Source organism: Dermochelys coriacea, chromosome 4 (genome assembly GCF_009764565.3).
Source record: "Dermochelys coriacea isolate rDerCor1 chromosome 4, rDerCor1.pri.v4, whole genome shotgun sequence".
Taxonomy (NCBI): domain Eukaryota; kingdom Metazoa; phylum Chordata; order Testudines; family Dermochelyidae; genus Dermochelys; species Dermochelys coriacea.
The window spans coordinates 90,210,740-90,234,431 of NC_050071.1; the positions used below are offsets into that span (position 1 = coordinate 90,210,740).

General features: G+C 39.6%; 1 protein-coding gene across 2 annotated transcripts in view; it reads left to right on the top strand.

Moving 5' to 3' along the window:
• DLC1 (DLC1 Rho GTPase activating protein) overlaps positions 1-23,692 on the top strand; it is a 380,903-nt gene that overhangs the window by 213,373 nt on the left and 143,838 nt on the right. The window contains exon 1 of one of the 2 annotated variants that reach the window (XM_038399290.2): positions 11,812-12,158. The exons of the other annotated variant lie outside the window; for it this stretch is intronic. Coding sequence (XP_038255218.1) covers positions 12,020-12,158 — 139 coding nt within the window. The 5' untranslated portion in view covers positions 11,812-12,019. Of the gene's footprint in view, positions 1-11,811; positions 12,159-23,692 lie in introns of those variants that run through there. 2 annotated transcript variants of the gene reach the window in all.

Below are 23,692 nucleotides of genomic sequence, written 5' to 3' on the forward strand. Positions count from 1 at the left end.
GGGAACCACTGCACTGATGGAAATCCAGATGCTTCATAGAGCCAGTTTAACAGTATTTTTTAGCACTGTGTTTCTGCATACTTTCATTAGCTGTGTATGGTAACACATGAAAATGACCCACATACCAACTTTTCTCTTACTAATAACTTTAATCCAAAATTATCAGACAGGGTTGATATATACACACATTTTTGTTATCCTTGCTATTTACTCTGACTATCTGAGTAAAGAGCATAAGCTTTATCTGAGCAGCTTATATTTTTCAGGTATGTCATCCTAGAAAATTAAGTCCAAGTGGAGATTTGACTATGAAGTTAAACTTATGGATATCTATCAAGTCAGCAAAAATTGAGTTGATGCTTATCAATCCAGCTTCTGGGTAATAAGAACAAAGTTATTTGTTCATTTTTTGTAGCTGTAGCTCCCCAAACTTTCCTATCCTCAACTGTTGTCAAGGCTTTTCCTGCTCAACATAAAGGAGTTGGCCTACAATAGCAAAGGTCCTCTCAGTTAATGTTTACATAGCCTGCAGTGGGGCACAATCAATTCCAAAGCCCACCACCGTGCTGGAGAAAGGCACATGCTGCGTGAACACTTAGGATAGTCCAGCCTGCTGCCCAGTCTCTGATACCAGTGTGGAGTAGTGCAGGGCAATGGCCCTGTCTCTCCTGTATCCTTGAGGTGACTTCTCTCCTGGGGTAACAATGAGGAACAGTTTCCTTGCACCTCACCACCACCACAGGAATCAGAGTAAGGGCCAGGAACAAACTAGCCCTAATAATATATGACATATATATGACATCCTAAAAATTATATTACAAGAACATTCGGGTTGCAAAGTCAAGCACTCAAAAGTTAGGAAATGCCAAATTTAAAGTTGCATCCATCTGCCAATAAAAAAAGTTTGCATAGGCCGATATTGTAATACTCTTACTCATGTTCAGTTTTACTCTGCAAGTAACCCCATTGAAATCAATGGGACCAGTCAAGGTGTAGCATACTATGCAGTGTCTTGAAGGAATTGCAATCTGACCCATAGTGAACTTAGATTTACATTTCAGAACAATCCTGCTTGAAACTAACGATATACTATTCAGCCTAGTGCTGAAAACTGACTCCTTAGTCACAAAACCTGCCTTGGGATCAGATATTGTAAATGAAAGGATTGCAAGTATAAGGAGATCCCCACAGCTTAAGATAAGCAGTTAAAGGTATTTTGATATTGCTATTATTCTGTTGTAGATTAATGCTTTCATGAGCTGCTGTAGCCTGGTACATCACATATAGCTTTAACAGAATGGAGCTTTAATAACTTTCTTCCTGTTTCAAGGGCCCAGTTTTAAATCATCACATCATTTTCAAAGAACTTCCCATTTCCCCTCATTCATACACATTACTACAGAAGTACCTGCCAGCAATTTGGGTAAGGCTACATGTAGTAGTCTGAGGATGGCTTAAGACTAATTACATGAGGAGCCGGTGAGGCCACCAGTGAGCAGGGCATAATGGAGCATTGAAGCCAAAGCTATCTTGCAGTGAATACTGGTTTTGGTCACTGCTTAGTGTTTTGTATTTGTTTTTGACTGATTTATTTTTATCTACTTTTTTCACTTTGAGGACACAATACTCACTGATTTCATCTGTGAGCCAAACAAATCACGTACACATATGCTTAACTTCAAATGCAAGTCAATGGGACTACTTACATATTCAAAGTTAAGATTAAATTTAAATTAAAATTAAATGTGTGCATGTGATTTGCTGGATCAGGGTCATAATGTGAACACAGTGGCAACCTTGTAAATGTCTGCTTGTATTTTGAATATTTTTATATAAAAATAATAAAAGTACAATCATACAAGTACTGAACTACTCCACTGTGCTTATGTAAATCTGTCAGTTTGGATTTATCAAACAACAAAAGACAATTAAGTGTCTGCCTAGGTGGAGTTTTTTGAGAGGATTTCCTCCAAGCACTTTGCCAAGAGAAGTGTGGTTGTCTAGGTATGGAAGAGACTTTGTAAGAAAAACAAACCATAGTGAGTTTGGGGTATACCAGAAAATGGGGCTAATGGAATAACCTGGATTGTTTTTAAAAACTTTACTGTAATGCTTGTTATACAGATATAAAGGGCCAGATAATCCCTGGATATTGCATCAGAGCAAGCGTGGCACAGGGTAAAAGGCTTGCACACCCTGTGCAAGGGCCCAAGACAAATACTTAGAGAAATACTTAGAGAAATACAGGCACTGTTCTTTCTACACACTCCCAGGGGAGTACATTGCCCTGGAGGAGTTGCTATGCCTCTTCCTCCACTTCAAAGCAGACCAGGTGCTCCAAGGAGATTAAACTGCATATTTCCCCTATGTGTTGGGAAATCCAGGAAGCTCCCACTAGGGCAGGTCAGTGGCCTACTATCTCCTGCTCAGGGCTATGCTCTAAATGCCACAATTAAATCCACGGTTGAGGCCTGTAAAGATATGTCTACACTGCAATTTGACACCCGCGGCTGGCCATCCTATCTGACTCAGGCTAAGGGACTTTTTAATTGCAGTGTAGATGTTTAGGCTGCAGCCCAAACTCTGGGACCCTCCCACCTCTCAGGGTCCTAGAAACCGGGCTCCAGCCCAAGCCCCACCATCTGCACCTCAATTAAACAGTCCCTTAGACTGAGCCCCTCAAGTCTGAGTCAGCTGGCATGGGCCAGATGGTGGTTTTTAACTGTGGTGTAGACATATTCTAAGAGAATTCCCTGCATACCTCCACACCTTTCTTTCATCCCCATTTCTTTCTATCTTCATGCCTGATCTTCATTTTCATTTCCTAGCTTCCTTTTATTTCCACTACACGTTGACCCTTAAGCATGTGACTGTATCCCAATGTTCTTTCTTAGCCACTTTGCCCCACACCATGTACGTTGGAGGCTGGGGAATAAGAATGGAGGTGTTGCTCAACGTTATAGTTCCTAACTTTTTCTGATTCCCAGTATTCTAATTTCAAAAGGCTAACCCCATGCTTTTCAGTAACCAGTAGGCTAGTAGAATTTCCATTGTGTGGGAAAATCTGATATTTTGAAATTTGTTTTCATTCCAAATTGCAATGAAAAGTCAAAATTTAGAAATTTCTCGCTGAATAGAAATTCCAAAAAATTTCTATTTAGAAGTATCAAAATGCTTCATTTTCATAAGTTAAAACATTTTCTGTAGATAATGTTAAAACATTATCATATAAAATATTAAATGGTATATATTATTAAATATATTGTAGAATAGAATTAATATTTTAATAGTCAAAATGAAGTGAATCTAAATGAGAAAGTTGAGGTGAAATGTTTTTACCTTATTGAAATGAAATGTTTAGTCTTAATTTAAACAAATGAGAAAGTCAGATGAAACAAGACTTGTTTAAACTTTTTCCCATGAAAAATTTCTTCAAAATTGACACATTTCCACAAAACGTTTCTATTTTGATGAAAATACATTTTCCAGCAGAAAACTCTTTCATCAGAAAAATGTCAACCAGTAACCAGCCTGGTCATAACAAAATCAAACACTTTCCTCCATACCTGTGGGGTCTACATTAAGCAGTACTTGGGAATGCCTAACTTCCAAGGCTGTGGCTACACCATGCAGCTTTTAGCAACACGGCTGTGCTACTAAAAGCCGTGCAGTGTAGCTGCTGTTTCCTGCCGACAAAAATCTGCCACCCCGCATGAGCGGCAGTGGCTTTGTCAGCAGGAGAACGCTCCTGCCAATAAATCACTATTTACACCAGTGCTTTTCGTCGGTAAAACGTTTGTCATTCGGGGGCGGGGGTGTTTTTTAACACCCCTGGACGACAAAAGTTTTGCCATTGAAGTGCCAATGTAGACATAACCTAAGGGAAACACAATCCTTAAAACCTGGATTATTGTTTGCCAGCTAGGGATATGTGTCCATCTGTTTGTGTCTGTTCCTGTAGGAATTTCCCTAATTCTTTACAGTCTGCTGGGACTGGTAGCTTTAAAAATATTGAGCATCTGAAGATCTGATATGTATCAACATGCCATTTAACAATACAATACCAGGTTTCTATTGGAAAGTAGCCTTGGTTGAGCTCCGGTCTGAAAACTTTAAATTATGATCTTTCGTGTTGTTGTAAATGGGTAAAAGCTTATTTAAAAGCTGATATGCTAAAGGTTCACTTCACAATCTGATCTCACATACCGCACATGGTATGAGGTGTGAACTGGTAAATGTTGACATGCATGCGTGCACAGCAGGTGATTTTACAAGACACACAATGTTGTGCACCATGAATTTGAGCTCAGAATCACACTTGTATTCTGTGATAGTTAACATTGCTGAATTCTGCCATTGCTTTTATTTTAAATGGTCATTCAATGACAGTCTGACACTAATAATGTCATTGGTTGCTTTGAGGAGGACAAGAAATGTTTTCGATGCTAGCTAGCGGAAGCAGAGTAGCATCAAGATAAAATGGTCTGGATTTGCCAGTCTAGGAGAACTGGTTTCAGAGTAGCAGCCGTGTTAGTCTGTATCCGCAAAAAGAACAGGAGGACTTGTGGGACCTTAGAGACTAACAAATTTATTAGAGCATAAGCTTTCGTGGGCTACAGCCCACTTCATCGGCTGCACAGAATGGAACATATAGTAAGAAGATATATGTATACATACAGAGAAAGTGGAAGTTGCCATACAAACTGTACGAGGCTAATTTAATTAAGACGAGCTATTATCAGCAGGAGAAAAAAACTTTTGTAGTGATAATCAAGATGGCCCATTTAGACAGTTGACAAGAAGGTGTGAGGATACTTAACATGGGGAAATAGAATCTATACAGTTTGCATGGCCACTTCTACCTTCTCTGTATGTAAATATATATCTTCTTACTATATGTTTCATTCTATGCATCCGATGAAGTGGGCTTATGCACGAAAGCTTATGCTCTAATAAATTTGTTATTCTCTAGGAGAACTGTGTGACAGTTCCAGCCCTTGAAGAGGCCAGTCACTGATAGACCCAGAGTGACAACACAGCAGAGAGTGATGTAGCCACACACAGTATAGGCAACCCCAAGAGTTAATGGACCAAGATAAACATATGGCCCCCAAGTCCTGAAGGCTGTGCCAAACCAATACACATATGTACGGGATCTCTGTGTATTCCAACCAATCCTGAGGGGAGCTAGCCTGGCATAGCAAGATTATTTATGCAGCTGCTCCACCATTAGGTGCTGCCAAAGCCCAAAAATAAAAATGAGATCCCCACCCACATCCAGCCAGTCCTTGATGAATCTGGGTTATCCTTTCTGTTGTAAGAACAAGAGGGGTTACTATTGCCCATGTGTATTTGTAGCCCATGCAGAACCTCCTGCAGGAGTGGGAGAAGAGAAGGAGGCATGGTGATGTGTGGACTTAGATCTGCTCAGACACTAATGTGTGGAATTGAGGGGTGACAGGAGGGGTTACATGGGTCTCCGTTGCTGCCCTCTGCCCTCAATCATCCTGAGAAGGTGATGTGTTTGGGCAGGTGGATTGCTATTGCTGGCTGACAGCTCAGTTTCAGAGTTGTTAGCCAGTTCTGGTGCAGCATGGAGAAGCTGATGGCTCATACCTTTCTTCCCAGCAGTCATTCGGTAGGGAGATCCCATCCCTGGCAGAGAGACATTAAGGAAGCGTTCACTTTAATTCACTGGTGATAGATTGTCAAAAAGGGCAGTGGGGAAGGAGGAATCTGTAGCTCCATTCCAGAGGAGGGTGGGATCTGGGTGACTGCAGAGCAGACCTGTGATTGCTGACCATGGGGAGCATCCACCATCTAGATTCCAGCCTGCAGAGTTCTGGCCAGACCCACATCTTCTGAACAGGAGGTCAGGATTTGGCCCCTAAGATTTATTTTCCATCTGAAATTACACAAAAACTATTTCCAGAGCATGTGCTCTTGTCCTGTATGTATATATTGCTGCCTTCTGCCTGGTAGCATGCTACATGCCTGCTTCCTAGTTGCAGACCACTGCTTAAGATTTGTCCTCTCCAGTCCTCTGTTGCCGGCAATTTCCCCCTCTCCCTCAGAGCTCTTTATTTTATTATTAACCTGATATGCAGTCTTTGACCCAGCCGGTTTAATCTGTGACTGAACCTATTTCTTTGGTTTTCATTTTATTCATACAACAGGGAAATATTGAATAAAATAAAATAATTCTAGAAGACAGCGACAGCACCCATGTACTGTAACTATAAAAACTAAGATTACTAATAAAGTACTTAAGTATTCCACTGATGGGCTTCCTTACATTGCCAAAAGTATTGAAACATAAAAATAGGGCTCTAGCTGCATCATAAATTTAACCCATTGCGGCTAGACATTGAAGGAGGTTTCAGAACAGTGCTCGTCCTTGCATGGGATATATTTTGCTGCAATACTGGTTATGATGGGTTTTCAAACCCCACAGTAAGGTGTACTTGGTGATAGAACAGTATTGGGCCAAGAAGGCCCTGCTCCTCCACAGCTGTTGGGCATGCTTCCTATGGAGGACCTACTTAAAAAGGAGCTCTGGCAGGCTGGTGGAGGGATAGAAAGAAACAGGCTGCAATAAGGCAGACAGGCTGCAGCCAGTGAGGCAGAGCAATCTACGAGGGAAGGACTGGGACTGTAAGACTTGGCCAGGATCCCCCTTCTCACTGATGAAGGAGGGGACAACTGAACTCTGAGGGTGAGCTTGGAAGCATCCACCACCCCCCCAGCTAAAGCCCTGAGCTACCAAGACTGTGTAAACAGAAGGTTGAGGCCATGCCCCAAACTGAAGGGAAAACTGAAGGCCCAGGGGAGGCTGACCTGGAGTGGCAGCCAGAAAGAACTGACCACCTTTCACCTCTCTCCCCTTGGGCCCTCGGTTGGACCTGGTGGAGAGGGAGGGCCTGGGTCCCCCTATCCTTCCCCCACATGTTACCAGGCCCCCAGGACTTCCCAGAAGAACTGCCTCAAGGCAACTGTTTGGCTGTGGCCTGTCCACTGTGCCTGCTGGCCTCCAACCAAAGCCCATTATACCTGTGCACAATTAGTTGAATTGTAGGAATTAGAGACAGAAATTACATATGAGGGCCCCAACAAAAGCAAGTCAGCCTCTTTCAGTAAACTTCCCTGTGATTTGTCCAGTCTAATTTCAAGTATCACAAGCAATGAGGCTTTCACCATTTCCCTTAGAAGCCTTTCCCTTCCCAGAATAGAAGACCTGACCATTAGAAACTGTTGACTGATCCCTGACCCCTGACCTCATCCTATATTTTCATTTCTTTAATTTTTATTTCCATTGTTCTAGATTAGCTGTTTGATTTAAGTTTTAATCTTTCCTCATAAATTAATCCCTCCAACTCGCTAATGACTTTTTTTCTTTTCTGTTCTTCTGTACTTTTGTCTAAATCTCTCTGATATTGAGGCAGCACAGACCAAAACGGAATGCATTATTTCCGATGTGGTGTTACTTGAATTGTGTAATAATGTAGGGAAAGACTATCACCTGCCTCCTCAGCTCTGACCTGAAGTCTCAATACAGATTTTCTGCTTCCGTATTGCATTTCAAAATCATAGCTAATTTTCTGTCTACTGTCACCTGCTATGTTGCTTTAAGCTTTCACTAGTGATGACCCTCAGCATTCCCACATAAGTTTATGGTTTTATGGTATGAATGAATGAGGGTGGGCAAGTGTGTATATTGTGATGGTTTGTGTTGGCATGGAGACTATTTAAAAACACCATAATAGAGGCTCAAACTAAGTGTAGATCCAAATTTAAAAAATAGTAAGAAAACCTTACCAAAGGCTCTTAAGCAACTAAGAAGTCATGGGATGAGAGGGAAGATCCTCTCTTGGATCAGTATCTGGTTGAATGATAGGAAACAAAGGGTAGGAATAAATAGTTTTCATAGTGGAGGGAGATAAATAAAGAGTCCCCCAAGGATCTGAATTGAGACCAGTGTTGTTCAACGTATTCATAAATGATCTTGAAAAAGGGGTAAACAGTGAGGTAAAAAACTTGCAGATGATATAAAATTATTCCGGATAGTTAAACCCAAAGCTGACTGCAAAGAGTTACAAAGGGATCTCACAATTGGTCAACTGGGCAACAAAATGGCAGATGGAATTCAATGTTGATAAGTACAAAGTCATGCACACTGGAAAAAATAATCCCAGCTACACATACAAAATCATGGGCTCTAAATTAGCCATTATCGCACAAGAAAGAGTCGTTGTGGATAGTTCTCTGAATACAGCCACTTAATGTGCAATGGCAGTCAAAAAAGCTAATAGAATGTTAGAAACCTTTGGGAAAGAGACAGAAAATATCATAATGCCAAGATATAAATTCATGGTGTGCCCACACCTTGAATACTATGCACAGTTCTGGTTGCCCCATTTCAAAAAAGATATATTAGAACTGAAAAAGTTTCAGAGAAGGACAATGAAAATAAGAGAATGGAACAGCTTCCATAAAAGGAGAGATTAAAAGACTAGGACTGTTCATTTTAGAAAAGTGATGACTAAGGGGGTATGACAGAGGCCTATAAAATCATGAAGTATATGGAGAAAGTGAATAAGGAAGTGTTATTTTCCCCTTCACAGAACACAAGGGGAATACATAACACATAACACAACTAGGAATCACCCAATGAAATGAATAGGCAATAGGTTTAAAACAAACAGAAGTACTTCTTCACACAACACACAGTCAACCTTTGGAATTCATTGTCGGGGGTGTTGTGAAGGCCAAAAGTATAACTGGGTTCAAAATTAGAAAAGTTCATGAAAGATATGTCTATCAAGATGGACAGGGATGCAACCTTATGCTCCAGGTATCACTAAACCTCCAACTGCGAGAAGCTGGGACTCGATGACAGGGGATGGATCACTTGAAATTGCCCTGTTCTGTTCATTCCGTCTGAAGCATCTGATACTGGTCACGGTCAGAAGATAGGATACAGGGCAAAATTGACCACTGGTCTAACCCAGTATGGCTGTTCTTATGCAGGGAATGGGGAGGAAGTGAGGGGTTATGTACGTTTGGTGTTATTGTGTGTGCTGGTTATGTTGTTATGTGGGTAGTTGTGTTGATTTATACCTAGAGGGGTTGTGCTAGGAGGTTTGTGTTGATTTGTGTAGGTGGCAGTTATGCACACGGGTCTGGCAGCTGGCGAAGTAATCTACCATCTGTGCAATCTCCCTCATACAATTTGTGGCATGCAAATTAGGTTGAGTAAGGGCAGTGATTGGTCGAGTTACCTCTGTTATCACAGTGGTCTAGGACTCTTGGCATGGCATAGATACATGCTTTACTGTGGCTGTACACTGTATTGGGTGCAATTTGTAAAGTCAAGATGGCTGAGAATTTCAAAGCTGAACAATAAAACCCAGTGATGATTCAATTTGGGGATACTCTGAACAAAAAGAACCCTCAACCATGCTTGTAGTTGTTCCCATCACTTTACATGACACTACAGATTTAAACTTAATAGGTTTCAGGGAGAGACGCAGAGTGACAGACCTGGAATCTTCTTATATAGATGTGTCTCAGATTTCTTCCTCTGACAATATATTTTCTTTGGATTATTTTCTCCCTAGATGCATCAGTTAATGGCTTTCCAAAATCCATCTCATTTTATTCCCTGATCATATTTCTAACTTCTCTATATTATCTTAGTGTTTTATGTCCCCACAGTTGTTTGCAGTATCTTCCATATTAGTATCACCTGAAAATTGAATTAAATTCTTTGCATAACATCTTTCAGATTGTTACTGAAGATGTTAAGTAACATCAGACCAGTAATGCCCCACAAGTCACCTCCATCCAATTTGTTGTGTTTTATTACTTTCTTTACCCTTTGTTTGCTCATTCTGACTGTTTCCAAACCAAGTTCTTGAGCTTTCATCTATTTTAATTGATACTTTGAATTAACACTTTGAAATTCAACATTTCTACATGTGTGTCAACAGTTCAGAGGCCACAGAAATGCATAAGGCATGGAACTATGATACAATCATATCCAGTATCTCTAACACTTGGTTAACATGCTTGGTAAAATGAGCAATTCTGGAGTTTCTGCTATCTCTCCACCTGCTCTTTTCCTCTTTGGGCCAGTGGGGCTCAGATAAATTATGGAGATACATTTATCAAGTACTAGAGTTGAGGATAATACCGCCGTCTCTACTGTAGACACATCTATATGAGGAAAATGTGTGTTTTTCTGTATTGGTGCATCTCCACCATTGATCAAAACAGTGGAAGATGTGGGTCTGTGAGGAGTAGTTAGTTCTACTACCCTGAGTAAGGTTAGATGACACTATGGTCAAAATGCCTGCACTTGTCTCTGTTGGTACTTCCACTGTGACTATAAACGCTGAGCTGTGCGGGAGCAGAAGAACACTTACAGATTATCTCAGTGCATACCCCAGAAGGCTCAGATGTCTACACAAAGAGGCTGGCTTCTTTCCTCACCCACTGCCACCACCAGGGAGCAGGAGGAGTATAAAGGGTGCAAGATTATGGTTCTACTATTATTTTTGCTCTAATATTTATGCAGGAAAACCGAGTTTACAGGTCCTTTATAGAAATAAAAAAAGACAAAGGCCCTGAGCTAAAGAGTTTTCTGCCTATGTTAGACAAACAGAGGGCTAAATTCTACTCTTACTTATACCATTATAAATCCTGGGGACTTCTGTTCTGATCACTGAAGTAGTTCCCAATTTACACTAGTGTAAATGAGATCAGAATTTGTCCCAGAAGAAATAATGACAACAAAGATGGAGGAAAAGATAACAACAAATAGGAAGGTGTAAAGTAAATTATTTGTATGCCTATTCAAAGAACAGTTCTTTTAAACTTGAGAATAAAGTATAAAAGAGTAGAACCCCCCCACCCCCACCCCTCAGGGTAGAATCTCTGGTCCTGATTCTGCAATTGAATCTGTGTGGGCTGATCTGTATGTGAAGTTCATCAGTTAATTTTAATGATAATAATACTTCTTATGAAAATAGCGCTATCTGTTTTTAAAAGTTCAGTTGCTGCTGTAAAAATAAGGAACTATGGCTTGAATTAACTCCAGGACAACCTGCCCCTGAAGTCCTGACACACACATCACTCTCATTGATTTCAAAGGAAATTAGACACGTGTAAGGTTTGTAGGCTGGGAGCACTGAGCTATTCACACATTGCCAGGGGCACTTCAGACACTGCCAGTGGAGAATCAACTCCCCCTTCATTCCTTCCTTCATTGGGGAAGTGCAAGGTCAAACTGAACAAGGTCAAACTGGCTTCATTCAGGGTCACTGGAGTTTGCATGAACCTTTTAGAGTGTGGAGTCTTACGTTCCCTTTTAGCTAAGATAGGAAGGACCCAATTTTGTCCCCCACCCCTTATGTACTGCGACCAATAATACTATTTGTGGAGTAAGGAATTACTCAGTAGAAATAAGGATGGCAGAATCAGGCCCTAAATCATCTTGTGCCACAGACAGAATGAAATATAAGAAAAATAAGGTAAAAAAATAAAATAAATGAACCAAGTCAGAAAAAAATGGCTCTTTCCCATTTCTTACTTTTTTCCTCTAAAAAAAAAATGAAAGATTACCTGAAATGTCAGTTAAGCAGAGACATGTTATCTTAATAAATGAGCATGCAAGTATGTGCCCAGTAAGTTTTTTTGATTAAACAGGAAGCTAGAATCATATAGATATCCACAAATAAAGCTCCAAATCTAAACGAGTGTATCGTTAGCTCATTTGTAAGCCTTTCCAGATGTAGCAGCAGTTCTGACTTTGGCAGCTTTCCAGTAGGTTGCCTGCAGTCTGAGCTTTCCTGTGTCCGCAGTGAGAACTGCAATGCCTGAGTCTTGAAGGAAAGGGCTCCGCAAAGCTGACGACTAATTTTACAAAGTAACGACCTGCCTTGTGAAGGAAATTTCAGACAGATAACAGAGCAAAGAATGCCTATTATCCTGTGGCCAAACTGCTGCAGTTTTACTGTGGATGTGTGATACTCTGCACTGCATTATGGAACACCCAGTGAAAGCCCCTTTGAGAAGATCATTTAGTGATCATATCAGAGACTCTACTGCTAGAGCCCTGGATGTTATCTGGAAAAATACAAGAGACAGACGACTGGCAGGTGAGGAGAGGGTAAAAAACATGTTTTAAAATACACAGGGATAATTAGTGGTGTCATTTTTATAAGGTATGTCAGTGTCACTCCACAATATTTACCTGTTATTTTCTTTCTGTCGTGTTACTTCAGTGCTCCCCCTTCAGTGGGACTGCGCAGGATTCTCCAGCTATGATCTTGTGATATATATTTTAAAGAGCAGGAACAATGGATGTAACATTTCACTTTTGAAATTATGTTGTGGATCCCTCACAGCGAAGCATTTTATTTTGCCATTAAGTTAGCTTCTGTGTTCTATTGGTATGATATGCTTCAGTGAGTTGCATTACAGACTGTGTCCAAGCCAAGAAGTATGTCAGTTGGAGTATCTGGGCTGTGCAGTGAAAGATTACTGGTATTTCCTCTGGCAAGGTGCTCACTGCTTTAAGGTCCAAGTGAGTGTCAGGTATGTCAGAGCCAGGCTTTTGAAATACAAATGAAGTATAACTATACAGTTACAATTCATATGCTCTTATTTTGGCTTACAAGATGCAAAACATGTGGCAAACCATTATGGAGGCCTGGGGAAGAAAATAATTAACCAATTGTTTTTCTTCTGTTTGTTGTCTATCTCTGAGACCAAGTGCTTCTCATTCACATAAATGAGGCTGTTGTTTCATAACATTTAGATACCTCAGAAAAGGTAGCAGAAATACTCAATAGGTGTGGCATATAAAAAGGCCACTTCGGTTTGTTTATTTTTACTGGGAATGGCTTATTTTGAGGGGGTGGGAGGAGGGGATGATAGCGGCAAAATTAGTCATCACTGTAATGACCAAGAAAAAAACCTTTTGGATCCAATAATGTAAACTGAATGTTTACATCATTTTCATTTACTTGTCTGTAGGAAAAACAAGAACAGCTAAATATTGCAAAAGCCTTTGTGATGGTGCACTAATGCCAGAAATTATTATATTGGATATTTTGGGGAAGGGTGGGCATGGATTATAAAGAAAAACATTTTAAAATGATATACTTTTTCTTAAAGACAATAATAAAAATACATTAATACTAGCAATGTAGTGCAGTTATCTAAGTATAGTAAGTTATAGTAAGTAAAACTATGTTATCTGGCAACAGTTTTGCCATCAGATTATGTGATATGCCTCATTATACAGTGGTAGGGATATAAATATACTTTAAACCATAGAAGATTATAAACAACTTCAACCTGCTCTGCTAGTTATTAAGTCGCAGGATTATTTCTGTGGCTGTTTCCACAGATGCCACATCTTACTATGTAGCCTTTCATTATTTTTAGATTTCTGAAATCCCTTAAAAACACCCATTTCCTTCACTTTACCTTCCATCACTGAGTTTCACGAAAGAGAACCACAACACTTGAGATGGAAATGTTGGATTTAAAACTCCACACCTTGAGATGTCAACAGCTAAACATAAACTTGCCAGTGTCATTGAGGGGCAAGACACCAACCTTTCTTCCATGGTCAATTTAATTTAGCAGTCAGCCATAGACTGAGTATCATGTCTCCACTGTCTTACAGAGACAGATGGGTTGGGGAAGGGACACTGGATTTTTCTCTGTGGAAAAGGATTGTGAGGCATTGTATAAGAGCCAGAACATCAGGACCTATTGCAGTCAAAAGCAAGGTGTGTGTAAGACAACTGGATACAATGACAGGGAAAAAAGTGGATAGGTTCAATGACAAAGCAAGGAGGTTACACAAAATCTAGGAGAGGGAGGCTTGGTTGGCCAAGAGGTCCTTTATGTTTAATATTTTCTTATTTCCTAATCTGGGTGTTGCCAGGTCATTTAGATATTTGTTTACCCTTAGAACTTATTTTCATTCCATTTGCTAGAGATGTTTGTGTGAAATGCTTTGAGTAAGCTTTTCAATTTACAGTTAAACCTGGCATGGCATTTACATCAACAGGCTCCAAGAATGTCTGGCTTACTTCCAAATAAGACAACAACAACAACAAACTCCCTCGTCTTCTATAAAATTGTTTTCCACCCATTGGTTCACACAGAAAAACATGTAATGACACAGATAATTTGTTCCTTCCCACAGCGAGTGACATATCCATGAAAATATGTAGGTTTTATCAGGACACAAAAAGACATTGTTAAATATATATATGCATATGTGCATATGACTGACAAATATCTGAGGAACACACAACTGATAATTTATTTCTTGGGGCTGTCACATTCCTAGAAATGAGTGAACATGTAACCCTTCAACCTCTTAAAATATGTTGATAAGGGTGGGTATGTTTTTATTCTTGATGGCAGACGTTTGTGAGCAGCCACCCTTTTTATCAATATGGTTCTTAGATGTTGGAGTGCCCTTAAAAGTAGTGAGCATTCCATTTTCCAGGCTGTGCTGGTGATCTGAGAGTTGACAGGTACAATAATACATTGGGATTGTTGTCAGTCAAATCACTTTATTTAATCGTCAAGCTGGTATCCAGGTATAAAGCACAATACATAACTGTATTGAAAATATTCAGGATTCATTTCTGTAAAATACAATGCTAATACTGGATGAGATCAACAGAGAGACAATAAGAAGCACAAAACAAAAAATAACTTTATGCTGGTCAATTGATTTACAGTATTAGAAGTTCATGAAGGGTACATGACACTAAAATCAATATTGCAATTAGATAAGCAAACTTTCATATCAGGACACACCTTAAAAAGCACAGGGTCTGAGTAACTAACAAAGGAAAGAAGAAAAGGTGAAAAACTCATTCCTTGTGACATATTCAATAAGAAAATCATTTGAACAATGTTCTGCCTTGGAGTGGCCAGAAATTATCAAAGATGTAAGCCTGTGCACAGTGATGGCAAATCCTGCAATTCAGTCAAACACAAGGATCAGACAGCTAGAAACATCTACTGTAAACTTTTGGGCACCCAAGTGAGGAGGATATCTTGGAAAAATATCGTCATGGAGAAAAAAGAGAAGAGATCTCTCAAAAATATTCTGACATAAATATTATATGCTGAACTCTAAATGACAAAGTGCTTCTCATGCATAGCAAAAAAGTCATCAATTATTAAAAATAATTCACGGACTTAAGAAATGTTTTTGACTAAAAAATGACCTGTCATGCTGGTGTGCTGAAAAGGGCCTGAAAAGGAATATGGATCCTCTTCTCACCACAACCCCCTCCCTCAGTCTACCATAGCCATGAGACAGGATACCCTGCCTAGCATTTTTATGAGCCTTAAGATTTAAACTTGGGTACTGTATATGCACTCTGACGTCTAGGAAACATAAACTGCTACCTTGAAGATGTGGCCAGGCCTTCCTACATACATGACAATTGGCAAAAAGATCTCAAAGAGGGGAATGCATTGTTCCTCTGTGAAGGAAGAGTAAGATGCACTACAAGTTGCTTTCACCATGGCCCCCTAGGAGCCAACCTGGACTATGCTGGCAGGATGACTCATGACCCTCTGCCCTGCTCAACTCTTCTTCCACACTCTCTCACCACCTTGCATAAGGACAGGATATTGCGTTTACAGTCCAGCAATATTCAATACATCAGGAATCATTGTAACACCATGCCAGCAGTGTTGTTGTGGTGATGTCAAGTGGGAGCATCACGTACTTATTGAAGGGGGATGAAAAAAGCATGTTTGTCTTGGTTTATTCACTGCTATATAATCCACACTTTTTCAGAGTGAACTTCAGTAGTCATGAAAGTGAAGCGATCTCTACTTGCAGCTAATACTAGCTAATGGGTGGGGAAGCGGTATGCACACATGAGCACACACAAAATCTGACATTGTATGATCTTAGAATATTGAAAACGAGGGCTGTCAATTAATCTCATTTAACTCACGTGATTAATTTAACAAAATTAATCTTGATTAAAAAATTAATTGTGATTAATCGTGCTTCTAACAATAGAATACCAATTGAAATTTATTAAATATTTTTGACGTTTTTCTACATTTTCAATATTGATTTCAGTTGCAACACAGTATACAGTGCTCACTATATTATTATTTTATTACAAATATATGCACTGCAAAAATGATAAACAAAAGAAATACTATTTTTCAATTCACCTCACACAAGTACTGAAGTGCAATCTCTTTATCGTGAAAGTGTAATTTACAAATGCAGATTTTTTTTTTGGTTACATAACTGCACTCAAAAACAAGAGTGTAAAACTTTGGAGCCTACAAATGCACTCAGTCCTTCTTCTTATTCTGGCAATCGCTAAGACAAACAAGTTTTTTTACATTGACAGGAGATACTGCTGCCTGCTTCTTACTTACAATGCCACCTGAAAGTGAGAACAGGCGTTCGCATGGCACTTTTGTAGCCGGTGTTACAAGGTATTTACATGTCAGATATGCTAAACATTTATATGCCCCTTCATGCTTCAGCCACCATTCCAGAGCACATGCTTCCATGCTGATGATACTTGTTAAAAAAATAATGCATCAATTAAATTTGTGACTGTACTCCTTGGGGGGAGAATTGTATGTCTCCTGCTCTGTTTTATTGGCATTCTGCCATACATTTCATGTTATAGCAGTCTCGGATGATGACCCAGCACATGTTCATTTTAAGAACACTTTCACAGTAGATTTGACAAAATGAAAAGAAGGTACCAATGTGAGATTTCTAAAAATAGCTACCACACTCAAACCAAGGTATAAGAATCTGAAGTGCCGTCCAAAATCTGAGAGGGACGGGGTGTGGAGTGTGCTTTTAGAAGAGCAACACTCTGATGCAGAAACTACAGAACCCAAACCACCAAAAAAGAAAATCAACCTTCTGCTTGTGGCATCTGACTCAGATGATGAAAATGAACATGCATCAGTTCTCACTGCTTTGGATCATTATCAAGCAGAACCCCTCATCAGCATGGAAGCATGTCCTCTGGAATGGTGGTTGAAGCATGAAGGGACATATGAATCTTTAGCACATCTGGCATGTAAATATCTTTCAACGCCAGCTACAACAGTGCCATGTGAAATCCTGTTCTCATTTCAGATGACATTGTAAACAAGAAGCAGGCAGCATTATCTCCTGCAAATTGTAACCAACCTTGTTTGTCTGAGTGATTGGCTGACCAAAAAGTAGGACTGAGTGGACTTGTAGGCTCTAAAGTTTTACATAGTTTTATTTTTGAATGCAGTTGGGGTTTTTTTACATAATTCTACATTTGTAAGTTCATCTTTCGTGATAAAGAGATTACACTTCAGTACTTGTATGAGGTGAATTGAAAAATATAACTTTTTGTTTTTTACAGTGCAAATATTTGTAATCAAAAATAAATATCAAGTGAGCACTGTGCAGTTTGTATTCTGTATTGTAATTGAAATTAATATATTTGAAAATGTAGTAAATATCCAAAAATATTTAAAATAAATGGTATTCTATTGTTGTTTAACAGCACGATTAATTATGATTAATTCTTTTAATTGCTTGACAGTCCTTTTGAAAATTGCTATCAAATCCCCCCCCTCACTCTTCAATTCTGCAGACTAAGTAAGCCCAGTTCCCTCAGCCTCTCCTCATGAGTCATGTGCCCCAGCCCCCTAATCATTTTCGTTGCCCTCTGCTGGACTCTCTCCAATTTGTCCACATCCTTTCTGTAGTGGGGGGCCCAAAGCTGGACGCAATACTCCAGATGTGGCCTCACCAGTGCCAAAGAGAGGGGAATAATCACTTCCTTGATTTGCTGGCAATGCTCCTTCTAATGAAGCCCAATATGCCCTTAGCCTTCTTGGCAACAAGGACACACTGTTAACTCATATCCAGCTTCTTGTCCACTGTAATCCCCAGGTCCTTTTCTGCAGAACTGCCACTTAGCCAGTCAGTCCTCAGCCTGTAGCTGTGCATGGGATTCTTCCATCCTAAGTGCAGGACTCTGCACTTGTCATTGTTGAACCTTATCAGATTTCTTTTGGCCCAATCCTCTAAATTGTCTAGGTCACTCTGGACCCTATCCCTACCCTCCAGCATATCTACCTGTCCCCACAGCTTAGTGTCATCTGCAAAGTTGCTGAGGGTGTAATCCATCCCATCTTCCAGATCATTAATGAAGATGTTGAAAAAAACCAGCCCCAGGACTGACCCCTGGAGCACTTCACTTGATACCAGCTGCCAACTAGGCATCAATCCATTTGATCACTGCTCGTTGATCCTGATGATCTAGCCAGTTTTCTATCCACCTTATACTCCATTCATCCAATTCATACTTCTTTAACTTGTTGGCAAGAATACTGTGGGAGACCGTATCAAAAGCTTTGCTAAAGAACAGGTTGCCGCATACTTTAAAAACCTGATACAAAAAATAGAATTTATTACTTTTATTACTAAAGTAACTTAAGACAAAAACACATCATTGGAAGCTCATCTTCCTGACTTTAGTTCCTGACTTAACCATATATGTGAAAAATGAAGGCAAAGTCTGGCTTGTTTGGCAGTCTTTGCTCAAGTCTTGAATACTTGAGGTGAAATCCTGATCCAGTTGACGTCAATGGGATTTTTGCCATTGACTCACGTGGAGTCAGGATTTCACCCTGGGAATGTTATCCTGTGGTGCACAAAGACAGCTGGCTGAGTACCATAAACTTGCATAGATTAGGCTTTTACTGTGCTTGCTTGGTACTCTTTTTTTTCACTTTCATACATACTCATTCACCAACATTGTTAGAAAAAAGAAACAAATAAGGAACCTGCCCAACAGATCTTGGACATATCCCCTATTTGAAATTAATTGACTTTTCAATAAAGGAAAGACCTAAATTCCTTACTAAAATGATTTGTAGATACCAAAATATATAAAAGATTAAAAGATGTATTGCTAACTCTCCTTAGAAAAGACTATCTTCAGATTGCAATGAAGAAAACAAGTTTCTGCAAGTTCAGATAAACGCTATACTCAGAATAGCTCCTCTCTTTTCTTTGTGTTATTTTCAGAGAAGGTAGAAAGACATTTGCTAAGTCCCTGCAAAATTAACTTTACATTTGCATGTGTGTGCATGTGTATATGATAACTGGACAAATAGTTCAGTAAAGCTGGTTGAATATTTCTTTTGACTTTTTCCATTTTCAAAAAACCAGAAACAACTAAAGAATTTTAAGGGGAGGGTTTGGCAGGGTGGTGGAATGAGTTTTTTCTCTCTCCCCCTTACCCCCCCGCCCCTCCCAAACGGACAATTTTCATTAATTTTTTTTTTTTTGGAAATTTTTTTCTCTCTTATTTATTTATTTATTTGTTTATTTATTTTTGCTGAATAGGATTCTTATTTTCTACAAAACTCTATAATTCAATAGTCAGTTTTTCTTCTGATTTTGGCCCTCAGGCACCTAGTTTTACAAATGGAAGGATATAAGAAGTAGTTAATATGTGGCCTTATTACTCAGGAATGGTGAGCTTAATAAATGTGTTTTGTATAAAAGATGATATTGTGCAAACATATTTTTGTTGACTATTAACATATATTTAAAAAGAGATACACAAGTCGACATTTAGACACCTAGGATAAATAAATCGCAAGATTTTTCAGCGGTGCTGAAGAGGTACAGTTCCCATTGAAGTAACTGGCAGATCTGAGTGCCCACCACCTCTAAAAACCAGGCCTATGTAGCCAGACAGATGTAGCTATCTGTAGCTCTCTAGTAATATAAATGTAAAGGTACATATGATGGGTGCATGAATATATAAATTTGTTCATATATGACAGACAGATGGTATGTTAAGTTTTTGTCTGCATTATTTAGCTATATAAAGTGTTTTGTGGTAGCTTTTATTTGAAAGACACTATACACTGCATTTATCTTACCATAGATTCAAAAAAAAATTTAAAGATCAGAAAGGACCATTATGATCTCTTGTATAACACATGTCATAGAGCCCTGTAATTTTTGCATTAAGCCCATAACTTCTGTTTGAGCTACAACATATCTTGATGTAAAGACTTCAAGGGATGAAGAGTCCACCACACCCCTATGTTCTAACAGTTAATTACTTCCCCCTTTAAAAATTTGTGCCACCTTTCTAGTCTGAATTTGTCTAGCTTCAGCGTTCAAGCATTAGATTTTGTTATGCTTTTTTTTTTGCTAGATTAAAGTGTTGTCTACTATCAGAAATCTCCGATACAGATACTTGTACCAATGATCAAATCACCTTTTAACCTTCTCTTGGGTTAACTAAATAGATGAAGCTTCTTGAGTCTCTATAAGGCAGGTGTTCTAGACCTCAAATCATTCTTTTAGCTCTTTACTGAGCTCTTCCCAATTTTTCAACATCCTTAAACAAATTGTGGACACCAGTACTGGATAGAGTATTCAAGTAATGGTCTGACTAGTACCGTATACAGAAGTAATACCACCTCCTTACTCCCATTTGGTGATTGTCCTTTTGGCTACAGCATCACACTGGAAAATCAGTTCAGATGGTTATCACATAACACCTAAGTCCTTTTCAGTTTCACTGCATTCAAAGATATTGTATGCCATCTCGTAAACTATTTCACATTTGGGAACAATGGATACCTTCAAATTAGCGGCACTGCTATGGATACCCGCATGGCTCCACAGTATGCCAATATTTTTATGGCTGACTTAGAACAATGCTTCCTCAGCTCTCGTCCCCTAATGCCCCTACTCTACTTGCGCTACATTGATGACATCTTCATCATCTGGACCCATGGAAAAGAAGCCCTTGAGGAATTCCACCATGATTTCAACAATTTCCATCCCACAATCAACCTCAGCCTGGACAATTCCACACAAGAGATCCACTTCCTGGACACTACAGTGCTAATAAGCGATAATCACATAAACACCACCCTATACCGGAAACCTACTGACCGCTATGCCTACCTACATGCCTCCAGCTTTCATCCAGATCATACCACACGATCCATTGTCTACAGCCAAGCTCTACGATATAACCGCATTTGCTCCAACCCCTCAGACAGAGACAAACACCTACAAGATCTCTATCATACATTCCTACAACTACAATACCCACCTGCTGAAGTGAAGAAACAGATTGACAGAGCCAGAAGAGTACCCAGAAGTCACCTACTACAGGACAGGCCCAACAAAGAGAATAACAGAACGCCACTAGTCATCACCTTCAGCCCCCAACTAAAACCTCTCCAACGCATCATCAAGGATCTACAACCTATCCTGAAGGATGACCCATCACTCTCACAGATCTTGGGAGACAGGCCAGTCCTTGATTACAGATAGCCCCCCAACCTGAAGCAAACACTCACTAGCAACCACACACCACACAACAGAACCACTAACCCAGGAACCTATCCTTGCAACAAAGCCCATTGCCAACTCTGTCCACATATCTATTCAGGGGACACCATCATAGGGCCTAATCACATCAGCCATACTATCAGAGGCTCGTTCACCTGCACATCTACCAATGTGATATATGCCATCATGTGCCAGCAATGCCCCTCTGCCATGTACATTGGCCAAACGGGACAGTCTCTACGTAAAAGAATAAATGGACACAAATCAGACATCAAGAATTATAACATTCAAAAACCAGTCAGAGAACACTTCAATCTCTTTGGTCACTCGATTACAGACCTAAAAGTGGCAATTCTTCAACAAAAAAACTTCAAAAACAGACTCCAGTGAGAGACCGCTGAATTGGAATTAATTTGCAAACTGGACACCATTACATTAGGTTTGAATAAAGACTGGGAGTGGATGGGTCATTACACAAAGTAAATCTATTTCTCCATGTTTATTCCCTCACCCCCCACTGTTCCTCGGACGTTCTTGTCAACTGCTGGAAATGGCCCACTTTGATTATCACTACAAAAGGTTTTTCCCCCTCCCCCCGCTCTCCTGCTGGTAATAGCTCTCCTTACCTGATCACTCTCGTTAGTGTGTATGGTAACACCCATTGTTTCAAGTTCTCTGTGTATATAAATCTCCCCACTGTATTTTCCACTGAATGCATCCGATGAAGTGAGCTGTAGCTCATGAAAGCTTATGCTCAAATAAATTTGTTAGTCTCTAAGGTGCCACAAGTACTCCTTTTCCTTTTGCAGACACAGATTAACACGGCTGCTACTCTGAAACCCATCTCATAAGTGTGACCTATAGTCTTTGATTTTCTAGATGCCATTACATTTGACAGTACTAAAATGCTTGTTGTTCAAATGAGCGCACTTTGACAAGTGAGCCAACTCAGTCTGTATCAATGAACTATCCCCATCATTATTATCTCTCCTCCAATGTTTGTATCTACAGATTTTTCCAGCAATGATTTTTATATTTTCTTCCAGATCAGTGATAAAGATATTGAATAGCAGTGTGCTAAGAACACACCACACAGCGGCACTCAAAAGAACAAACAGAATGTTGGGAATCATCAAGAAAGGGGTAGATAATAAGACATAAAATATCATATTGCCTCTATATAAATCCATGGTACTCCCACACCTTGAACTGCATGCATATGTGGTTGCCCCATCTCAAAAAAGTATATGAGAATTGGAAAAGGTTCAGAAAAGGGCAACAAAAATGATTAGGGGTATAGAATGGTTTCCATATGAGGAGAGATTAATAAGACTGGGACTTTTCAGCTTGGAAAAGAGGTGACTAAGGGGGGATATGATAGAGGTCTATAAAATCATGAGTGGTATTGAGAAAGTAAATAAGGAAGTGTTATTTATTCTTTCTCATTATACAAGAACAAGGAGCCACCAAATGAAATTAATAGCCAGCAGGTTTAAAACAAGTACAAGAAAGTATTCTTTTACGCAATGCACAGTCAACCTCTGGAACTCCTTGCCATAGGGTGTTGTGAATGCCAATACCATAAGCGGGTTCAAAAGGGAGCTAGATAGATTCATGGAGGATAGGTCCATCAATGGCTGTTAGCCAGGATGGGCACAAATGGTGTCCCTAGCCTCTGTTTGCCAGAAGCTGGGATTGGGTGACAGGGCATGGATCACTTGATGATAACCTGTCTGCTCATTCCCTTTGGGGCACCTGTCATTGGCCACTGTCAGAGGACAGGATACTGGGCTTGATGGACCTTTGGTCTGACCCAGTATAGCCATTCTTATGTTCTCCATAAAATGATGATTCCCCATTTATAACTCCTTTTTGAGATCTATCAATTAACCAGTTTTAATCCATCTAATATGGGCTACATTGATTTTAATATAGTACTAATTTTACTAATATCCATGTGGGACTAAATCATATGCTTTACTGAACTTTAAGTATATTATGTCCATGGTTACCTTTATCAACTAAACTTGTAATCTTATCAGAAAGATATCAAGTTTTCTTACCAGACCTATTTTCCATAAAACCATGTTGATTGGTATTAATTATGTTACCATCTTTTAAGTCTTCAGAGATTGCATCAGCTTTTCTGTGATTTTGCCTGGGATAAATGTAAGTTAACTGGCCAAATGTTACCTGGATCATCCCATTTACTCTTCTTAAATATTGGCACAAATATTATTTTTCTTCTGTCTTCTGGCATTTCCCTCGACTAGAACTTCT